The following is a 21,598-nucleotide window of genomic DNA, read 5'->3' on the forward strand; positions in this document are numbered from 1 at the left end:
AAATCTTCCCTCTTTTAACTTAAAACCTTTTCCCCGTGTCCTGCTATTGTCAGCCCTTTTGAAGAGTTTACTCCCCTCCTGGGAGTAAGTTCCCTTCAGGTATTGAAAGGCTGCAATGAGGTCACCTCGCAACCTTCTCTTCTCCAGGCTGAACAAACCCAACTCCCTCAGCCTGTCCTCATAGGGGAGGTGCTCCAGCCCCCTGATCATCTTTCTGGCTCTCCTCTGGACCCTTTCCAAAATCTCCATATCTTTTTTGTACTGAGGGCTCCACACCTGGACACAGTACTCCAGATGGGGCCTCACAAGAGCAGAGTAGAGAGAGACAATCACCTCCCTATCCCTGCTGACCACCCCTCTCCTTATGGAGCTCAGGATCCCATTTGCTTTCCGGGCTGCCAGAGCGCACTGCTGGCTCATGTTAAGTTTCTCATCTATCAGGACCCCCAGGTCTCTCTCTGCTGAGCTGCTCTCAAGGACCACTCCTCCCAGCCTGTACAGGTGCCTGGGGTTCTTCCGGCCCAAGTGCAAAACCTTGCACTTTGCCGTGTTGAACCTCATTAGGTTCACCTGAGCCCAGCTTTCCAGCCTGTCAAGGTCCCTCTGAATGGCATCCGTTCCCTCCACCGTATCGACTGCACCACTCAGCTTGGTGTCATCAGCAAACTTGCTGAGGGTGCACTCCATTCCCTCATCGATGTCATTAATAAAGATGTTAAAGAGCACCGGGATACGTGAGAAACACAGACTAGGCCCAACTACGAGCCTTAGCATGACCACTGCTACTATTACTTAAAGCACACTGTAACAACATTGCGTCACGACATGCTCCCATCACGTCGGGCTGTGACGTCACGAGGACATCGCCGTGATGACGTCAGGAGGGCACAGACGTGATGACGTCACGAGGGCAACGCCATGATGACGTTACGCACGCTGGCACGCAGCTGCGTGATGACGCCCCGCCCCTCCGCAAAACAGACCAATCAGAGCGCCAGGCGCGTTCCCGCGGCCACGCGCGCCTGCTTTCAAACACTCAGAGCGGCGGGTTCGCGGCGCAGCTGAGCGCGGCCGGGGCGGAGCGGAGTGAGGCGGAGCTGCGGCCTGCTCGGCCCTGCTCGGCCCTGCTCGGCCCTGCTCGGCCCTGCTCGGCCCTGCTCGGCCCTGCTCGGCTCATCCTGTGCCCGGAGCCGCCGCTGCTCCGGCTGCTGGTTGGCACGCGCTGCTGTCGGTCAGGGCGGCGGGCGCAGGTTCCGTTGTCATGCGGAAAAGCGGCGGGGCCGCCGTTGTCGCGTTTCAGGGGGAAGCGGGCGGCCGGCTCTGCCCGCCTCTCAGGTGAGTAGAAGCGGCTGGGCCCGCGCTTTGGCCTCCTTTCGTTCTTCCACAGGCCGGGGGGAGGGCATGAGACTATGATACTATGATGATGATACTGATTGTACTGGAAAACAAATTCAAGTGAATTATATGAGTAATGTGTACCATTACTTTCAAATAGACACTTGTCTGTTTGGCTCCTTGATTTATGAGCTTTTTGGAGTGATTTTCTTTCCTCTCCTTTTGCTCACGTGTGATATTTGCCTGTCTTGTGGTAGGTTTTCCTGCGTACTGGAAAATACTGTTAGAGCACGATGTCCCTTGACTTTGATAGTGCAGCTCTACAAACTCAACATGAAGATGAAGACTATGACCAAGAGGACTATGCGAGAGAACAAGAGGTGAAAAGAAAGATAATCTGAAGGCTTATGTATCTAATATCCCACCATTCCTTGTCCTTTTCATTTTTTAACTTACCAATTATTCTTCTCAAGAGAATGTAGAACAGCGCAGGCTGTTTTGCAAGAATGATGTAAAAACTGAAGAGATAAGAGCACTAATGAGCTCTGCGGTGCTGTGTGTACAGGCTGGAAGGCCTTGCTTATTTCTTGCCTAGGCAGTAGGTAGAACGCTAAAAGCTGCTGTCACCTGCCTTGTGCATTGTTCGTAGCTTTTTCATGTACAGTAATTACTTAGCAACACCTGTAATCTGACCATCTGAGGAAAAAAAATGAAGAACCACTTCCTCATTCCCTATTCACTGCATCTACGCGGTGTCCTCTTGCTTATCTCTTGTTAGGAAAAGAACTGCACCAGAAGACTTGTAAGAAAGATCACTAGGTTAATAAGTAGTCTGTGAAGCACTGTGGGGTGTAAGTCTGTGAATTTCTGTGCTGTGAACAAGTGACTTCTTTGAATGAAGGAAGAAAACAAGAATTTTATGCTAGCAGCTTATTTAATACGTCTGCCAGACTTGAGTGGAATGCATGTTGTTTGTTGTGTTTCAGTTGCAACAGCTGTTGACAGACCTTCCCCATGATATGCTGGAGGACAGTGGAGACCAGCTCTCCAACTATTCGGACTCTAGCATTCAGGAGACTGAGGAGCAGTAAGGCCTTTTGTTCTATATTAAAATTTATTTCTTAAGTTGTGCTTTTGAGAATAGAATCAAATCTCAGCTGATCATAGAATCCTTAGAGCTGGAAATGGCCTTTAAAGATCATTTAGTCCAACTCCTCTACAATTATTCAGGGTGTGCACAGCTAGATCATGTTGGTCAGGGCTTGATCCAGCCTTGCCTTGAAGGCTTCCAGGGATGGGGCATCCACCTCATCTCTAGGCAACCTATTCCAGTGCCTCACCACGCTCACAGTAAAAGACTTTGTCCTTATATCCAACCTAAATTGATCTTCTTTGAGCTTGAAGCTATTTTCACTTGTTCTGTCACCACAGACCCTTCTAAAAGAGGTGTATGGAAAGCAATTTAAGTAAAAAGGTTGCTGTACTGCGGTACAGCTGGGGCTTTTTGGGAAGCAAGGTAGGCACCACTTAATTAAGTGGGCTGCTGTTGTTCTGTTGGTGTTTCTTGTTTGTTTTGTTTTTGTAAGTACCATAACTAAGCTTTTTGTCTTTTTCTAGATCACAGGAAACTAGAAAGCCTGATGGAAGGTGGTTAACTGATGCTCAAAATGTAAGCTTGTGTAAACTGAAATAATGAATAGCGACTGCTTGTCTATTATTTTGTCTCTATAGGTTACATATTAAATATTCTTTAAATTCACTAGAGAACTAGTTTTACCATAGGCAGCATGCTCTGCTATACATCTGAAGTAGTTCTACCTTGAGAGTTGGTAAGAAAAATGTTGAGTTTTCAAAGAGCAAATTCTAACTCTCTTATTCATTCGTAGGGTTATGAGCAAGGACAAAATCTATACCCTGACCAATTCTTGCGTGACCAGCAAAATGACCACGTTGAAAAACATGCCAAGAATTGGAATGGCCTACATAACAGTGAACAGATGAAACATTTATATAATGTGAAAGAAGATTACACTGGCCAGAAGAATCAAGAGGATCCAGGTGATATCTATCTTGATAGAGATGAATTTAATGATCCAGGTTGCTACCAACAGAACGATTTATATCATTTTCCTGAGAACTTCAGACCATACACTAATGGCCATAATCCAGAATTTAACAGTCCACAGAATCAAATCATAAACTTTCCTGATGCTCCAAAGGAACATTTTAAGGTATTTTAGAAACTGATGCATTTTTCTGACTTTGTAAAAATTTTCATAGGCTTTAGCTGCTGATAGTAATATTTCCACATACCTTTAATCTGTTATTATCATTTGAAACAATGATATGAGTAGTCAATTTTGCATGTTAAAACTGGGAAGTATTAAATATCTGAATTTTTATATGACCATGATACATTTTTTTTTTTCCCCTCACATTAGCTGGCCAGAAGTCCATGAGTAGGAATGAATGTGGTGCACTGAAGCGTGTGCTTGCTCTGTTGAAGGCTAAAGCAGAAGCCTTTGTTATGGTTTCTATCACAGTTGAATGATATACTGCATAGGATCTTGTAAATGAGAAGAGGAGCTGCTAAAGCTCTTGATGTCAACCTGTATAACAAAAAGGAAAAATATTTTAATGGAGGAATCTGCAGTTGTAGCTCTCATTTCTTTATTCTTATATATTGTCACAGCAGCCATTTGTTACATCTGAAGTTGTTAATGGCCAGTCAGCAGAATCTTACAAAGTAATATATAAACCATACCAAAATGACGGTCATAAAAAAAATCCAGTAACCCAAGAAGGAATGAGAAGAAATGAAGTGTTTGAAGATTTGCAGCATGAATTCCCAGGCAACGATGAAAGTAAGCAATTTCTATATAGACTTGAAATAGAATTGGAACTTGTGTTAAAAGTCTACTGGAAATCAACAGCAGGTTATACGTATCAGATGCTGATATGTTGCTTTATTTTGGTCTGAGCAGTGGAGTTCAAACCCAACAGAGCAATCTGATCTAAATCAAACGTGAATGGAAAATAATGTGCTTCTCTGAACTGATAGCGAATTTGTCTCTGTGGAAAAGCTATATTGTGTCAATAATTGCTTTTGATCCCAACTTAATTAATTGACTGCACTAACTTGTTGGTACACTCTGTTTGAACTTCTGGCAGATTCTTCAGAGAATATGCAGATTCTTCAACTTAAAGCTTTAAATAAAGCAAGAGAGAGACGAGTGGAGGAGCTTAATGAAAAGCTAGAAAAGAGTGCACAGCAGATTAGGTATTTGAGTCATCAGCTTTCAATGGTCACAGGTAAAATATTGTACTGGTATCTGATTTTTATCCATGTCTAATGACTTGTTTATTCTGGTACCTTGACTTAGGTAGAATCTCTCCAAGAAATGAAGGTCTTCATAATCTTGATTTGGGATTTTGTGGACTTACCCTTCTTTTCCATCGCTCCTCACCACCCTCTCTGTGGAAAGGTTTTCCAGGGACAACTGATCTCAGTCTTCACTCCTTTAGTTTAAAACCATTCACCCTCATACTATCACTGTCTACCCACGTAAAAAGTTGATTTCCATCCTGTTTATAATCTCCCTTTAAATACTGGAAGGCTGTAATGAGGCCTCCCTGGAGCCTTTTCTTCTCCAGACTGAACAAGCCCAGCTTCCTCAGGCTATCTTTGTTAGACAGGTACTCCAGCCCTCTGGCTATTGTCGTAACCCTCCTCTGGACTCTCTCCAAAGGCTCCACTCCTTATAGGGAAGGACTTCCAAAGTGATAAAAGCTGTATTATAGATGAGTGGTTATTTTGGTCTCAGTTTTCATATAGGACTACACAAAGAAGGATCATGAGCATACAGAATTAATAATGTAATTTCTAGGACATTAAAGGGAGAGAGTTTCTGCTGTCAACCGCTTTGATGCCTTGACTATTCCTTCAAAGGAATTGTTTCTCCATTTACAAGTTTTAAGTTTTAAGCACTAATTCCTTATGCTAACAGAATAGGACTCATTTTTGTGAGAGTTCTGAGTGTACAGTATCACTATCTATTCAGCTATCAGTGGAAGAAAGTAGTTGCTGGACAGAGCCTGACTCAGCTTCTCTGCTTATTGCCTACAGTATGAGATGGAAGGCTCATAGACAAGAGTTCTGTAGAGCAGGGACGTTGAACAGTCATGTTCCAGGAAGCTGCTGGGTGTTTGGCTGTGTTTCTCACAATTATTCTTCTCTCTAAAGATGAAAAGGATGGTTTGGCTGTTAGTCTTCATGAATCTCAAAAGCTCTATCAAAATGGAAAAGAACGGGAAGTGTATCTTGAAGGCCAAATAAAGGCACTTGAAACTCAAATTCAGACTCTTACAACCAATGAAGAACAGGTACTGTGCACGTTATTAAGCTGCTTATTGTGAAATATCTTTAGAGTATATTTGTAGTGCATTCACATTAAAAGTAAATGCTAGTGCTGGCATGCACTGCGTGATGATTGTAGGTGAATCAATGGGGCGTATTGGTGGAAAAGTAGTTTGTATTAAAATTCAGAGAGTATCAAGAACTTTAGCAGCTCTTGCACAAAAAAAAACTGAATTGACACATGGAATATTGGAGCAAAGATGAAATAACTGTGAGCTACTCTAATACTATTCCTACAGATATTGAAGCAATCCAGAGTGGCAGAGGTAGCCATGGAAAGCATGCAGAAGCAGCTGTTAGAACTTCAGCGATCAGACACTCTTCAGCGAGCCAGAGAACAACATGATGCTATTGTTACAGCACTCAAACAGAAGCACGAGAAGCAAGTATTATCATTAGAGCAGAAACTTGATACTACAAAATCTGCACTACAGGAGCAGGTGAGAAATAATTATAGGGTACTGAGTGCTCTCCTGAATGCTCTTGACTTATAATCCAAAGAGCTCCATATGGAAGGTGTTAACTGAAGAGGAATAAAATACTGTGCGAGTCTCAGTGTTAGGAAGGCTGTGTGATAATGTATTAAAAACATCACTAAACAGTTAGCAGTTACAATGGCCTATATAACAGATAAAAAGAAGTTTGTATTACCAGATGAGGCAAGAAATAATTGTCTTGGTATCTCTCCTGAACATTCATCCTTTGCATAGTCTTTTCTTGAATTGGGTACCTGGGAATTTGGGAAAGAGAAGCACTACTTAGACTTAGTTTTATAATCATGTGACATGTGGTTATCTGATACACAGTAACGGTCTGTTATGCCATGAAATACAGAAGTTGTTCTGAAAGCAATGCCTACTGTTTATTTCCATGGAAACTACAGCACATACAAAGAGCACAATAACTGTTTGATAGAACAAATTCTCAGCTATCAAATGCTACTTTGCAACATAGCCGCCACCATTAGCTATGTGTTTTTGCAGGTGATGATCTGCATGTAACTACGTCTTTTGCTTGTAAAAATCTGTTTTGGTGGAGGTGACTCACTGTTTTACAGATGCTTTGATGGCATTGCTCTGTTGTGGCAGTTATGACCATCCAGATCATGGCTTGTCTTTCATGTCACTGTTGTTACTGCTGCACCATTCACTGTGCTCACATCTACTGTTCTCCATAAATGTTAAGCAAGTGTCAATGAATGTCACTGGGTGTGATTATTTTTTTTTTTCTACATGGAGAAATTCAGTGACACACCTTTGCTTTATATGTTCTCCCATATCAGATGCCATTTTGCTCTACTGCCCCTCTTCTGCCATCTGTCACACGGTAACAAGATGTAATAGAATATTGGCAGGGAGGTTCAGCCTCAACTGCTGTATCACCAACATCTGCCTCTGCTGTAAGCCCACAAAATAAAATAGGTATTACTGTTAGAGCTGCCTTGTGTATTCAAACAATGTACTCTACTTGCATCTATGTTTGTTCTTCTATGGGTATACTTACTGTTTCATAGTGGAAGCTTTGTTGCTCTGAGAGGTCACTTGTCTATCTTGGATGGTTCAGTGCTTGTTGCATGAGTTAACATATTTTTTTCTTCCTAGAAAGAGCTTTGCCAAAATCTAGGAGAACGTGTTAAGGAGCTTGAGAAAATGCTGGAAGAAACCAAATGTGAAAAAACTGAAATTATAAATCGATTGACAAGAAGTCTTGAGGAAAGCCAAAAACAGTGTGCAAACTTACTGCAAACAGGTAAGTCTTTTGCTCACATGATATCTTTCCTTACAGAAACAACTAAAGCTTGACATTGCAAATCTGTGTTCAACATCAAGCTAAATGTATAATGGACCACTAAACAAATGAGTAATGTTTTCTATGTCTTGTATGCCGCATATATGTAAACTAACTTTTGGACTAAATAACAGCCACTTACTCTCATCTAAGTTTTTATGTATTTGTTGGACTCTGCCAATATGTTATGCTACCATTGATGCTTTCTTCATTTAAGACTAGTTTAAGAAATACTTTAGTGTTATCTGATGTGAATTGGTCGATAATCTGGATCAGCACAGTGCTTCAAGTAGCTGATATATCTGCACGTACATGGCAACTTCAGTCTTTACATGCTTAGTACCTTGTACTATAAGCATATTTAAAACATATCCACTATTAAATCAGTGGAAGCTTGGGTAGCCAATTATCTTGTGTTGTTAAAATCTATTTATTCATTTTTCTTACATGCCTTTTTGTGTTTCCTTTGAAGTAGATGTCTGCTCACAAATTCTGTAATTGAAATAAGTAAAATCTGGTGGAGAGAGATACAACAGTTGCTTTTAATTTTGGGGAAGTTTAAGTATTGACAACCACAATGTTGTTTTACTAGCTAAGTTTTTGTGAAGCAGAGTTCTACTGTTATTCAATAAAAAAATTCAGTATGAATTGCCATTCCAAATACAAGTGCTTAAGAAACTGCTTTTTGACAATTTATATCTGTGGGAACAGTGTATAGAATTTTCTGCTCATTATGTGTATGTCTTTTACCTTCCATTAGTTATGGAAGTATTTTAATAGTCCTTTCCTAGAAAGCAAACAAGTTGCTGAAATGCTTTTCTTTCCAGATCCTGGCTTTAAGTGTATGTTCTGCTAGAGAACTGTGGTAATCTGGAAGAAAAGTCTCTCCAGAGAGAGCATGGTGGTGAGGATGGAAGAAGAGAAAAAACCTATTAGATCTGTATTATGTAGAAACTATATAAATGATTTTTAAGAGTGTAATTGCCAGCTGGAAAATCATCATGATTTATGCATCAAATGCCTTACACCAATAGTAAATTGGCAAACTCATAAAACAAAGAAACACAGAAAGCAAAACTTTGGCACATCTCGCTTCTCATGGTAGTTTTAAAGCTGCAATAAAAATTAAGTCAGCATATTTCCCAGAGCTGAAAACAAATTGTCACTTAAATTGGAGAGCAGTAGAAGCCCAAGTTCACCTGTTTGGTGCAGTGTGTATTCTTGCCTTGTTCTTTGTGGTCTTTCTTGTATGTTTATGCTTTGCTGTTTTTCTTTTTTAATTTCTTCCCTGCAATAGGCTCGATACAGGAGGCAAATCAGTTACGGTTTCAGTTGCAACAAGCTCAGTCTGCGCACATGATAAGCAATAACCTGAACAAGGCTTTGCAGGTTAGTTTCTTTTCTTAAATATTTATCATTTAATTAGATTTGATTTTAGGAGGGGTCAGCATTATAGCTGGTGGTTTCAAATATACATGTATATAGGTACAAGTCTGATATTGTGTGTCTGACCTGCTTATAGAAAAGGAAGAACATAAATTCAAAGTGTTGGGAATGTCATAAGTTGGCCTGTAGGGAAGACTGTGGGTTTTATTTTCTGAAATTTTTTGTTGTGCCATCAAAAGGAATGTTAAGGAGTCCTCAAATTCCACTGGAAGTCTGTGTTTCCAGCAATCAGTGGTTTGTTTAAATCTGTCATCTTAAAGCAAGAAATCCTAGTAGGTACTGGAGTAATGAACTGTATATGTTTTTTGTATGGCAAAATGAACGACAGAAATGAACAAAGAAAGATGCAGTAACATCTAATATCATGTATGAACTATAAGATGAACAGAATGTGCTGAGCAACAGAAAATATTCACTGATTTGTTTGTAGTTGTTGTATGTTGTGCTTTCTTATCAAAATGATTGGTTTTAAAAAGGAAAAAGAAAGTAGATCACTCAAGAAAATTACAACTGGCATATAGAAAGAATAACTGCATGTATCTGTTTTCTTTGTAAGAGTTGTTGTCTTAATACATTTGGTTGGAGTTTCTCTATAATTTTTTTTGTCCCTTCTTTTAAGGAAGAATTAACGGAATTGAAGGAAGAAATAACGTTGTATGAATCTGCTGCCAAGCTTGGAGTGTTTTTGAATGATGCAGGTGGAGAGCTGCATACGAACCTCAGTGATTCCTGTGTAGATTTGGGGATTAAAAGAGCCACCATGAATAACTCAAGGTTCTGCAGGTACTGAGTGATTCTTATTGGGAGGAAAAAAAATAAAATCTAAAGTCTTCCATAATTTACATAAATAATATGTAAATTCAATTTTTTTACTTCCTATTTTTTTTCTTTTGTAATAGTGCTTGTGTCCCCAGGGAACTGGGGAAATAAGAATTTGAACTAAAAGTGTACATCGAATGCCTCGTCTCTGCTTAATGCATACTCAGGTTTCATAAGGACTGTCATTGCTCTTGGAGTGCAGTTCCTTTCTTTTTTTTGTTTTTTACCATGAGAGTTCAGTGGAAAGCATTTAACGTGTGCAACAAAGTAAGGAGGTTTTTCCTTGTGATGCCTAAAAAGCAGTCTGTTGCATGGTATAGGAGACTAGTGTTGTGTCCTTCAGGACTTGAACTCTGCTTCATTAAATCTTATAAAATCTGAAATATGTCATAGGGAATGTAGCAACCTACTTGAGTAATTGGTCTGCGTATGGAGTGTCACTGAATTTCTCAACAATATCTTTACCTGTGGAAAAATTTGATTTTCCTGCTTGCATGGATTATGCTCACCGGTAACTATTTTACCAATTGTATGGATTGTGTGCATGGATTTGCTCAGAGATTCCACATGACTACTTAATACCCAAGTTGTCTTTATAGCGAGTCATCTTGAAGTACTTTGTGTCATATGAGAATGGATCTTCTGGGGGTAACAGTGGAATGTGCATGAATGACAGCTTAATGAAAAAGCATGTTGCTTTTGTTTTCATGTTCTCTCATTCTTTTTACTCCTGCCTCTTAGAGCTCAGCTTCTGTGTTTATGGTAGTATCAGTTGCTCTTCTTGTTAAGACTGACTTCTGGATAAAGTGTTTTGTCTTCCAAACTCTGAACTGTTTATTTTTTCCCTAATAGTATAATACAGAACAGAGACACGGATAAAGAACTCTCTAAAGATGAAATTATTGTGGAATTAAAAGCTGAACTGGAACGCTTATTGAGCAGTAATAAAATGAAGAGAAACCAGGTTACTCAATTACAAAATGATCTTAAAGATTGCCAGAAGAACTTAGAGGAATTCAAGCAGTTGTTGAAAGAAGAAAAAGCATCAAAAGTGTCGGAGGTTTGTTCTTTCCCATATTTTTCAAGACTTTGTAATTTGTACTGTGGTTTAGTAAACCAGACCAACATTAAAATTTCTTATGAAAATAGGTGGGGAAAAAAAAAGTGAAAGTTATGTAACAATTCATAACAATTAAATAGATTTGGCTTTCATCCTAAGGGAAATATTAATGTTTTGGTGATACCTTGTTTCCTCTCTATGGTAAGAAAGAGAGAAACTGGATTGGGCAGAATATGTCTTTTTAAGTGAGTTCTGATACAGTGATCCACTTGCCTGATAGTGCATAATAGCCACTGTGCTTTTTTGATTAAACTGAAATTTCACTGGGGCAGTAGGTTTCTTTATCCCAAAGACTTTATTTATCTTGTCATTGATGGGATGTAAAACAGATTGCTTTCTCATGGCATTTGCTCTCTAATGTGATCAGCGCTATTGTGGGCTGCCTAAAAAAGAAGCATGGCCAGCTGGCTGAGGAAAGGTGATTGTTCCCCACCTAATCTACCACTGTAAGACCCCAGCTGCAGTGTTGCAACCAGCTGTGGTACCTGAAGCACAAGAAAGGCTTAGACCTGTTAGAGTGGGCAACAGAAATGTTCAGAGAGCTTGAGCACCTGTGTCTGGAGCTTTTCTTTGAAGAAAGGCTGAGAGAGCTGGGGTTAAGCCTAGAGAAAGGAAGGCTCCAAGGGGGCCTTATTGTAGCCTTTCAGTACTTAAGTGTTGCTTATAAGAAGGATGGAGAGATTTTTGCAAGGGCATGTAGTGTAGGACAAGAGATAATGTTTTAAGTTGAGAAAATAATATTTAAGTTACGTATAAGGAAAACAAATTCTTTGCTTTATGATGTTTGCGAGGCACTTGAACAAGTTGCTCAAAAGTTGAGGATGCCTCATCCCTGGAAGTATTCAAGATCAGGTTAGATAGGGCTGATTTAGTGGGAAGTGTCCCTACCTGTGGCAGGGGTTGGACTGGATGATCTTTAAAGGTCCTTTCCAACTCAGACAAATCTGTGGTCCATGAAAAAAAACTCTTTAATGTTGTGTATCTCTTGACCCCGTGATTAATGTGAACTCTACATTACAATTTGCACTTTTGTAATGTGTGTTCTGATCTGGATGTGGGGGACAGAAATACAGTTTGCTTCATGGGTGTAGTCTCTCAGCTGGTTAATAGCAGTCAGCTAACAAATACAGTATCAAGTATATACTTTTTAGAAATAGCATTATGAAACTTTTAAAGAGTAACAGTGATACTGTTACTGCCCTGCAGTACTTCTTTCTTGATTTTGTTTTCTCTAAGTAAGATACAGTTGTAATTCTTTAAGGAATCTGTTTCTAGAGTGTGTGTACCTTGAAAGTTATCATCTTAATTTTATTTTTTAGCCAGTGACAAATCAAAACGACCGGTCACCAAAGCATCCATTAGTTTCTGATGATCTTAAGGAAGAAGTTTTGAGACTCAGAAAGGCAAATGAAACTTTGCTTAGAGAAGTTCAGGTAAGACAAAAATGCCTTGAATTCCTATTAAAAACAAATAAACAAAAAAAAAACCAAACCCACCTACAATTATAGAAGGTGACTTAAAACTCACCAGCTACTTGACTCCTTTATGTGCAGAACCACACTTTGACTATCGAAGAACTGAAAAAAAATGAGGAAAAACTGAAAAGCTCAAACCAGGATCTCTGCTGTCAGATGAGAAAGATGGTTCAAGAATTTGATGAGGATAAACAAGAAGCCATTGACAGGTTAAGTCCATTAACACTGTTTAGTTTCTCTTGTGAACTTTGATCCTGCATGTGTTCATGAGGAGAGTCTGCTCTGGAAATCTAGCTTCTTTCTTAAACAAAAGCTGAACCCCATTTTGAAGAGGAAGAAATATAGGCAGTGTTTTCCTTTCTTGAAATCATAGGTGTGAAAGAATGTATCAGCAACACCATGAGGATACAAAAGCCCAGTTTGAGAAAGACATGATGCAGAGGTTTGCTGCAGAAAGACAGCAGCTTATTGAAGGTTATGAAGAGACAGTCTTGCAGCTGAAGTAAGCATTTTCAGTTTTTTTCATTGCTGTGAAATGTTTGTACTTCATGTCAGGCCCTTAGTGCTTTTAAAAATGCTCTTTCAAAGTGGTTAATATCCTATGAGTTTAAAGATGGATTGCTGATGTCTGATTTGTACCTTAAAGGGCTACTATAGAGGAGCTGAACAGAGAGATGATCACAGTGAAGGAATGTTACATAGCAGTTTGTGGTGAGAAGGACACCTTGGAAACTACTTTAAGACAGACGTTTGCACGTGAGCAGCAGATGAAAGAAGATAAGGTATTAATGCATCATATCATATTAGTGCTTTTAAGGTTAATGCACTCTTGTGTATTACAACTTTGTAATTGTTCAGGGCAGAGAGTTGGTTTAAAATATAGTGTTGGTAACTCTTTCTGCAGCTACTCCTCATGTAGTTGTCCTTCCCTAAAATGTTGGCTCCTAAAGATAGGTCATTCACTGGTAAAGGTTTGCTTTAACTGTTTTATTTTATTATTATTATTATTATTTTAATTACTGGTGTTTTTTGTTCTAGCTCAAGAAACAGCTTTTAGAAGAAAAAGAAGAGTCACTTAAAATTCTGAGAAGTGAGCTTGAGGAGAGATATAATAATTCTATGACTGAAGCAAAGAGGCAGTGGCAGAAAGAGAAAGAAGTGCAGATTGAGAAGGAAATTACAATTGCAAAAGCGTGCTGGGAAAAAGAAGAAAAAGAGGTGTGAAGCTGGGGATTTCAAGTTTTTGTTGATTTAACTGAATGAATTTATTTATTTTTTGGAAAAGGATTATATGTATATGTGGTAGTCTTATATATTGTTCTTCTGGCGTTTGAAGTGGTTGATGAGGGTCTGTTGTTTCAGACTCCTCTGAAGTCTGTAGGTTTTACAGCTGATTGTGATCTTTGGAAAATTAGGCTTTATAAAGTAATACTGCAGAATGTCATCACGGATGTAACATACTGAAGTTCGCTGTCCTAATCAGAGGGTGAATAGTTTGGCTTTCTATTCTGTTGGGCTCTGTCCTTCTATGGAAGTCCGTTTACACATCTTTCCCCATGGAGGCTAGGTGGGAGAAGGAAGGAAAATAGACAACTCCTTCTATACCAAATGCATAGTGAAGGTGTAATTTGGAGGGTGCAGGAGGGGGGGGTCAAGGGTGGGAATGTGGGGTCCAGCTAAGGTTTTAGGTTTTGATGCTCTTCAGCAATGCTTTGTTTGTTAAATACTATTGAAATTCTATTTCTAATTGAATGCTGCGGAAGAATGTCTTAAATCTATATAGATATATATTTTTTCCTAGAAGAGAGAAGACATCATTGCTAAGAGAGAAAGAGAATGGCAAAGTAGGCTGGAAGAAATTAAAAAAACTGTGTGTGAATGTAAGGACTGCGGCAGCCAAACAGATAGAGTAACGTGTGTGAGTGATGCTTCAACTGAAGAGTTAGCAAGGGTTGTTGAGGATCAGAAGCTGCAGATCCAGAAGGCTTTGAAGGAAAAAAAGGCCTCTGAAGAGGCCTTAAAAGAACTTGAAATAAAACTTGAAAGTAAATACCGTAAACGTCTTGCCAGCCAGGTAACAAATGATTATCCTGTTTGCCTGGAGTTCATGTAACTCGTATGTGCTAATATGCTGAATGGGTCTAGTTACATGAACCACTGAGTCACCTTAACTTTTTTTTTCCTTAGAAAATATGCTTTTCCTCTAATTTTCTTCAAGCTCAGTAGTTGATATTTCATATATTAGATATAAGAATTAGAATCATATAACTTTTTTCATAGCTCTGATTTTTTACTTAGCACTTGACCACAGCTGGTTGAGCTGTTCAGGACTTTTGAACATAACTGAGGAAAGTTACATTTTGTTTATATTGTTTTAATGGAAAGAAAATAGTTTAATCCTCATCATTTTGGAATCTTCTTTTGCATCTGGAAATCCATCAGATGCAGCTAGTCTGATTGTATTGCTTCCTTTAAACGTAAGCAGTCCTAACTGAACTCTTGTTTTTAATCTGTTTATAGGTTGAGGCAGCTTTAACCCAAGCACGTGCCAGATCACTGCAGGAATTAACAGACCTCAAAGAGTACAAGGTAAATGCAGAGACAGGACAAGAAAAGCAAACAAGGGAACAGAAAGAAACTGCAGCAGAGCTTGTAACAGAAAATAAGTGTCCTTCTGAATGGGATTTCCAAGTCCTGTGTCGAATGGGTGAATGAGTGTGTACAGGGAATCACTAAGGAATGATGTTTCTAATATAGTCTTACACTGATATTTTTTTTCTACTTTTGCATTAATGATGATGTTTTTATTAAAGGCTGTAGGAACTTATCAGTGAGCGGTATATGTTCTGTATATTTGATATAACGACTCTGTTTTACTTGTTAACCAGTTGGCTTTGGCTTTCTCTTCTGATGAAGAAAAAAGGAAGAATGAACGTGAGAATACAGAGAAGTCTGAATTGAGAATTAGAGATCTTGAGGAAAAGGTAGTTTCTCTCAAAAAAGAATTGGAGCTAAAAGAAGAAGAAATCCCTGTGACTATCAAAGCAGCAGTAGCAAAAGCCCGTGCTCAGTGGAACAAAGAAAAGCAAGAAGAAATTGCACAAATACAAGAGCAAAATGAGAGAGACTACCGATCATTCTTAGATGACCACAGAAACAAGATTAAAGAGGTACTTGCAACAACAAAGGAGGATCTTGCAAAGCAGGTGGATGATCTCTCTGCTCAGAAGGAGGCAGAAATGAAGATGTTACTAGACCAAAAGCAGCGAGAGTGGGAGGCTCAGGAAGCAAAGAGACTTCAGGATGAAATTAATCGGTATGAGGAGAAGACTGTGGTTGAGCTTGAGTGTTTGCTGAGAGAAGTCCATGAAGAGTTTGTTAATAGCACCTGTAGTCAACGTTCTTGGGAGGAGAGGTATTCTGATGCTCCTGTTGAATTAAATCATCAGTGCAAAGACAAACTGAAGGCACGTCTACAAAAGGCCTACAGAAGAACAGTTTATAAAATTCTGGCAAAGCATGAACAAGAGTGGAAAGAGGTAATGTTTCAGGGAATTATGAATAATGTGAGAAAACGGATGAATGATTCATACCTTTTTCCTTCTCACTATGTAATATTCGCTTGATCCAGAGAATTATAGAATCCATCAATTGCAGTCATTTGTAATGAGTCCTTTAGAACTGTCTGAGAGAGTGAGATCCATGGCCAGCAGTTTAAAGGATATGGCAAGGTACAGTTGTGAGACTCTGTGTCTGTAGTAGAAGACAACCAGGTTAGGAGTGAGATTTATTTTTTTTAATGCCCACATTGATTGGTTAAGGATGTACATCCATGGTCTTAAGTTAGGAGCATCTTAAAAACTCATAGTGGCTACTTAGGTATGTAGTCCTGTGATTCAGGAATTTCTTTCTGTGTGTCAGAGCAAACAGGCAAATAAATGGAGGTATTCCTCTGTCGTTCAGTGGAACTCAGAACTGTACAGTAGTGATTGGATATTACATTTCTATTGTTAACTCATCTTCAGGGATGCATGGCATACTTTTGGCTGGTCTTTTGACTTTCTGTGGAGGCAGTTAAAGCTAATTTTAAAATAATGCAAATTTAAGCGTGCATCTGATCTGATGCAGGATATTTGAAGCCCTGCCCATACTTTTTAGCTTCCTGGAATGATATCCATTGTTGTGCCTTCTGTAGACTTTTCAGTATTCTGTTCTGACTCAGCTGCTGTCTGTGAGTCAAACTCTGGGTGTTATCAGGTAGTGCTGTTTCACAGGATTATGCTTAGTAACCATCCTCTATGCAAGAGTACTCATTTCCATTGCTGTTCCAGCTGCTTTCTTCAGTTCTAGTTCAAGACTAATACCGTTGGAATGCAAGAAACAGAGCCAATAGAGTTGTGTTGCTTGTTCATCTTCATCCTAGCTTTAATAAGTAGTATGCTGCAGAACATGGTGTTTGGCTCTTTGCTGGATTTTCAGACAGTGTTCTTTCAATTGCAGAAAACTGAAGAGCTACTGAATAATGCAAATAAAGAAGTGTGCCCCTGCATGCAGGGTAGCAGTGGAGAAACTGGGGACATGGCAAGATCTCCTTTGTCCAACATTGGACAGCAAGCAGAAACACAAAGAAGGCTGAAAAGGCATAAAAGTGGAACAGGTGGAGGTATGGAGTTTGTTTTCACTCTGTCAGAGGTCTATGTTATCTAACTAAGCTTGATGGTAGCACTGAACCTGCGAACATTTGAATGATAGAGGGAGATGCCATTGTTCTGATGGTAAGGTTGTAGATGGGGGAACAGTTGCTCCTGTGGTGATTGAAGGTTTGTATGCAAGCCAGTGCTGAGCCTGGTGAGCAGGGTGCAGACTAAATGGCGTGTTGGAGCAGGTAAGTATTAAAGCAGAGCTTTGAAGCCCCAAATCTCCTGCTTGCTGCAGCTGTCAGCCAATACAAGGAACCGTGCCTTTGCATCAAGGGCATTGTTATGTCAGGAATGATTCTTCAGCTGGCACAGTAGTTTTTCCAGTTCTTTTGTGGAGGAGTTCAGTTGCTGAGGAAATGTGAATCCCCTAGGCGATGCTTCTCTCCTCCTCCTCCCTGCTCCCATCTCCCTCCCGGCCCTTGAAACGTGCTGATAGTTGTGCACTGTAGCTTTTCCCAAAGCAGTCCCATGCACCATAGCAAGACTGGAGGCTGTGTAGCTTGGGAGGAACTTAATGGGAGGCACTGCAATGTCTCTGGGGCTTTCATTTTAGTTTGAGTTGTTGTGCAACCAAAAAACATAAAGGGAGAAAGCCCAAGAGAGTCTTTGGCTTTGTGCCTATACCGCGGCTTGAATTTCTTCACCACCAAAATAACAAACCATCTATTAAATGCAAAACAATGCAGGCAGCGCAGCCCTTCTGCCTCTCGAGCTCCCTGTGCTGGCTATAGAAAGCAGCCGTTGCTCCCCTGGAAGTAGCCCAGTCTATGTAAATTTCTTAAGTTAACTCAATGCGGCCGCGTGTGAGTCTTCCCAGCTGGGTGAGTTTCCTTCAGCTGACTCCAGCGGGCCCTGTTTGGCTGTTGGCTTTAAACTGAATAAGTAAGGGGATAGATAAGTGGCAGTTCAACCTCCCAGTGTCGTATTGCTGCCAGTTTTGAGACCTCTGCATGTGACTGTTGATGGGAGCGTGCTGAGGCTGTGACTTGATTGGAGCTGCTGCAGGTTCTGTAAGTGGCATCCAGGCTCTTGTGATTACTTAAATTGGACTCATATACAGTATACTCCCTTAGCATAGGGTGGAAATAGCAAGGTTGGGTTTGATTCATTTGGGACCCTTGATTGATGAGTCACTTCTAGTGCTTGTTGTTTTAGATCAGCAAGGTGCAAAAAAGATCCTTTGGTCTCAGGAAGTTTTGTGTTGTGAACACTGTAGCCAGGAGCTGGAAAAGAAAGAGACTGTGTGCCAGGACTTGAAAAGAGAGTTGGAGACAGCTCGCAGGCATCTTCATCTCTCAGTGAGGGAGCAGAGGGCTATGTCAGAGCAGGTCCAAGGTAAGGGTGGTGAATCAGAAAGGAAAGCTATGAATGTCTTGGCTGGACTGGCTGCATTTATCTTCTTTCTTGCTTGATACAGTTTTCTGTGGATGTAATGGTATGTGCGCATGAGTACTTTAGCAAAATGAAATGGAAACCATTGTTTTCTGTGGATGTAAACTGGGTCTTTCCTTTGGGCCCCGCAAGTTTATGGTTTGCTCAGGCTAAGTCCTGTGGGTCCATTTACTTAAGCTTCTGCAAAATGTGCTGTTTGATTCCTTCCTGCTTGTCCCTGCCTTAGCTGATTGTTTACTGGTGTTACTTGTTGACATTAAGGTCTTCTACATTAAAGCAGCAGTTTGTGATGTTTTATGTTGAGCTTTGCTTGAATGCTGGGAAGTACATTGTTTTATGGTTCATTACTGGCTTTTCTAGAAAACAAGAAGCTTGTGGAATGTCTAATTGCAGAAAACACTGAGATGAAGGCTAAACTGAAAGACGTGGGCACATCACCGAGGTATTTCAAAAAACAGTGTAAACAAGGGCATGATTCTAAGATCTAGGCTGCTCTTATGCCATGTGACTTGTATGATTTTTCAGGTTGCTTTCCAAGGGAAGTGTCTCAAAAGCCTGTTCATCCTGTGGCTCTGTGAAAGGGCTGGAAGAAATGCGTGTTCAATACATTAAATCTGTAAGCAAGATAAAAAGTAAGTACAGTGGGTGTGTGGCTGTGAGCAGGAGGTTGGCTGATAAATGTGGGCCTTCACTGCCTTGCTGCATGTTTACTTGACAGTCCTTTTGGTGGTGTTTCTCTCTCCCCTCTGTGTCAGAGCTGTCCCTAATGAAGGATGTTTCTGTAGGTGATATGCTGTGTTATATCCGTGAAAGTAAGGAGAGAGCTGCTGCGATGATTAAAGCAGAGGTTCTCAGAGAGCGCCAGGAGACGGCACGGAAAATGCGGAAGTACTACTTGACGTGTCTTCAACAGCTTCTTACTGACAATGGGAAACAGGAAGGGTAAGCTCCAGCATGAGTGGATATCTTTGGTTTTGAAAGAGTTATGTCAACTTGAGTATAGCATTGTTTGTCCAATAGCACTGTTCATCCTATGTTGGCGCAAGTGTTACTCTGGCCTGATCTGATGAGACCAGTGTGGAGTTGCCGCTGAGCTTGCTGACAGAGGATTGCTGGGCTGTCTGACACCTTGTCCTCAGTATTCTTTGTCTTTTCTTGTTGTTACCTTTATGTAAAATGCCGCGTCTGGAGATCTTTAATTTTTGTTATGTTCTCTGGTTATCGGCAGAGCTGAAAAGAAAATAATGAACGCTGCCAGCAAGCTTGTTACAATGGCTAAAGGGCTGGAAACCCCTCTTCGACACACATTGCATTGCAAAACTACCCACTCAGGTGTGTTGGCTTATTTATCTGCTTCTTTACTGTGTAGATGTATATTGCTCTTAGTAACCAAAATGTAGGTGTCTAGGGAGGTACAAGGTATTTACGAGCTTGTGTATGGATTGGTAAACATAGGCTGCTTATTTTGAGAATGCTGATTGACCTATTTTTTAAATGGTCCATTATCTCCTCCCTCTTCCATTATTAATTTTGCTTTCATTTGGTCTGTTTTCTTCTCTGCTGTTCCAGCTCTGCTCTTAAATTCTGACCTGCCAACTGGAGTAGAATACTCAAAAAGAGATTGCCTGTCTCAGTCTAGGCCAAACCATAAGGAAAGCAAATCTTGTGGCAAAAATACTACTGAAGAAGCTAATGATAAAGTTGGTCGGAAATACAAACCACGTGACTTGAGACAACAATTTGGTGCAAGACAGACTGAAACACCACACATGCTTCATGAAACAGATACTTCAAATGTTCAGAATAGGAATATTTATAAACATCTAGTTAATGATGGAAGAGATGGTCTGTCAAAGTTTCTTCCAAATGTAGATGGAAGAGAAGGAAAATACAGCCCCATCATAAACCTAGACAAAGAACTCTCATGTGCAACTGGTAATATTGCTCATCTGAATGTCCCTCCGTTTGCTTGTCAAGGACAGTTAGATAATATAGATGCAGCCAGACTTAAAAATGGCTCTGTCATCCCAGGGTCAACTCGTCACGTGCTTAAGAGTAAAAATGAGAGAACAGCCTTGAAAGAAGATGAGTGTATCCTCTCACTTGGGACCTGGCAAACTACATATGAAAGAATTCAGGACTTTGATTTTCAAAGCACTCCTCAGAGGGATGAAGGAAACTGCAGTGAATGGAGTTCTGCAAGTGGAAGCTTGCATCTGGATGGTTCTGATAAGTCTGCAGTGTATTCTGAAGAAAAGCCCAGCACTAATGAGCAGAGGCAGAGTGTGTACTGTGAGGAATCATTTTCTGCTGGAGATGAAAATTTTGGTGGTACTTGGAGAGAATTCACTAATGGCAATGTCAAAAATTTTAGTGTAAAAAACAGAGCTGTAGTTTACAGTAGAGACCAATTGAGGTCAAACTCAGATCATATTTCATCTCTTGGGTCTGACAAATCAAAGTCTGCCAACACATGAACTAATATGCTGCCAATCTGAAGTACAGGAAAATGCTGCAACAATACTTGGGAAAGAATGGCGTGGGATCCTCAGTCTCTTCAGCAAGGCACTGATTCTGATAGCCCACTTGAAATAAAAAATAAAACAGAAAGCATCTTGAACCAATATCACTGATAACACTTTTTTCCCTTCAAAGTGAATATAAATGGAAGCGTGAAGAAAGGAAATGACCCTGTTTTAATGGGTCCATTTCATGACCTCTGTTACAGTTGGAGACTGTTTCATGAATTCTATGCAATCACTTGAAATATTAATGTAGACTTTTTGTTTACCTCTGTAACAATGCTTTCATAGCTGTTCATAGTGTATTATATGCTTTTATTAAAAATCTATTTTTATATTAAATGAAGTGTATGATGTTTCATAAAACCTTTTGTCCTTGCACAAAAAGTTTGTTCCTTTTGTTCCTTGCGTAAAACCTTTTTGATCTTTTGCACCTATTGTCGTGCATGGTAACCTTTTGAAACAGTTATGAATACTCCTTCAGAGCTCGATGAGAGGTGTTGTTTGAAATGAGTTTTTCAATTGACTTCTCTATTTTGAGGGACTCCCTCTAGACCTCTGTGTCTGTCTTCATAGTAAGTATA

General features: G+C 40.0%; 1 protein-coding gene across 9 annotated transcripts; it reads left to right on the plus strand.

Annotated features, from left to right (window-relative positions):
• Nucleotides 1-1,024: 1,024 nt before the first annotated feature.
• CEP152 (centrosomal protein 152) lies at nucleotides 1,025-21,356 on the plus strand. 9 transcript variants are annotated; one of them, XM_015873017.3, is made up of 28 exons: nucleotides 1,025-1,335; nucleotides 1,593-1,715; nucleotides 2,322-2,422; nucleotides 2,953-3,004; nucleotides 3,222-3,566; nucleotides 4,028-4,199; nucleotides 4,507-4,647; nucleotides 5,579-5,718; nucleotides 5,992-6,192; nucleotides 7,354-7,501; nucleotides 8,838-8,929; nucleotides 9,606-9,769; nucleotides 10,658-10,865; nucleotides 12,245-12,358; nucleotides 12,479-12,609; nucleotides 12,774-12,902; nucleotides 13,047-13,182; nucleotides 13,439-13,618; nucleotides 14,202-14,474; nucleotides 14,921-14,989; nucleotides 15,289-15,939; nucleotides 16,901-17,063; nucleotides 18,256-18,435; nucleotides 18,853-18,934; nucleotides 19,018-19,124; nucleotides 19,278-19,434; nucleotides 19,721-19,824; nucleotides 20,062-21,356. In XM_015873017.3, the coding sequence occupies exons 2-28, from the start codon at nucleotides 1,629-1,631 to the stop codon at nucleotides 20,967-20,969; spliced, it is 5,235 nt and encodes a 1,744-aa protein (XP_015728503.2). In that variant the 5' UTR covers nucleotides 1,025-1,335; nucleotides 1,593-1,628; the 3' UTR covers nucleotides 20,970-21,356. The 9 variants fall into 9 exon arrangements, with proteins under 9 accessions (XP_015728503.2, XP_015728504.2, XP_015728505.2 ...); XM_015873018.3 differs by having other exon boundaries at nucleotides 14,205-14,474; XM_015873019.3 differs by having other exon boundaries at nucleotides 4,031-4,199.
• The last annotated feature ends 242 nt before the right edge of the window (nucleotides 21,357-21,598 follow it).

The sequence above is a fragment of the Coturnix japonica genome, chromosome 14 (assembly GCF_054131305.1).
Source record: "Coturnix japonica strain WE chromosome 14, WE-NBRP24, whole genome shotgun sequence".
NCBI lineage: Eukaryota > Metazoa > Chordata > Aves > Galliformes > Phasianidae > Coturnix > Coturnix japonica.

Coding starts and splice junctions, on each gene's coding strand:
- CEP152 (XM_015873017.3), top strand. CDS start 1,629: ATGTCCCTTGACTTTGATAGTGCAGCTCTACAAACTCAACATGAAGAT. Junction 13,183..13,438: donor AGCAGATGAAAGAAGATAAG/GTATTAATGCAT, acceptor TTTTTGTTCTAG/CTCAAGAAACAGCTTTTAGA. Junction 19,435..19,720: donor GACAATGGGAAACAGGAAGG/GTAAGCTCCAGC, acceptor GGTTATCGGCAG/AGCTGAAAAGAAAATAATGA.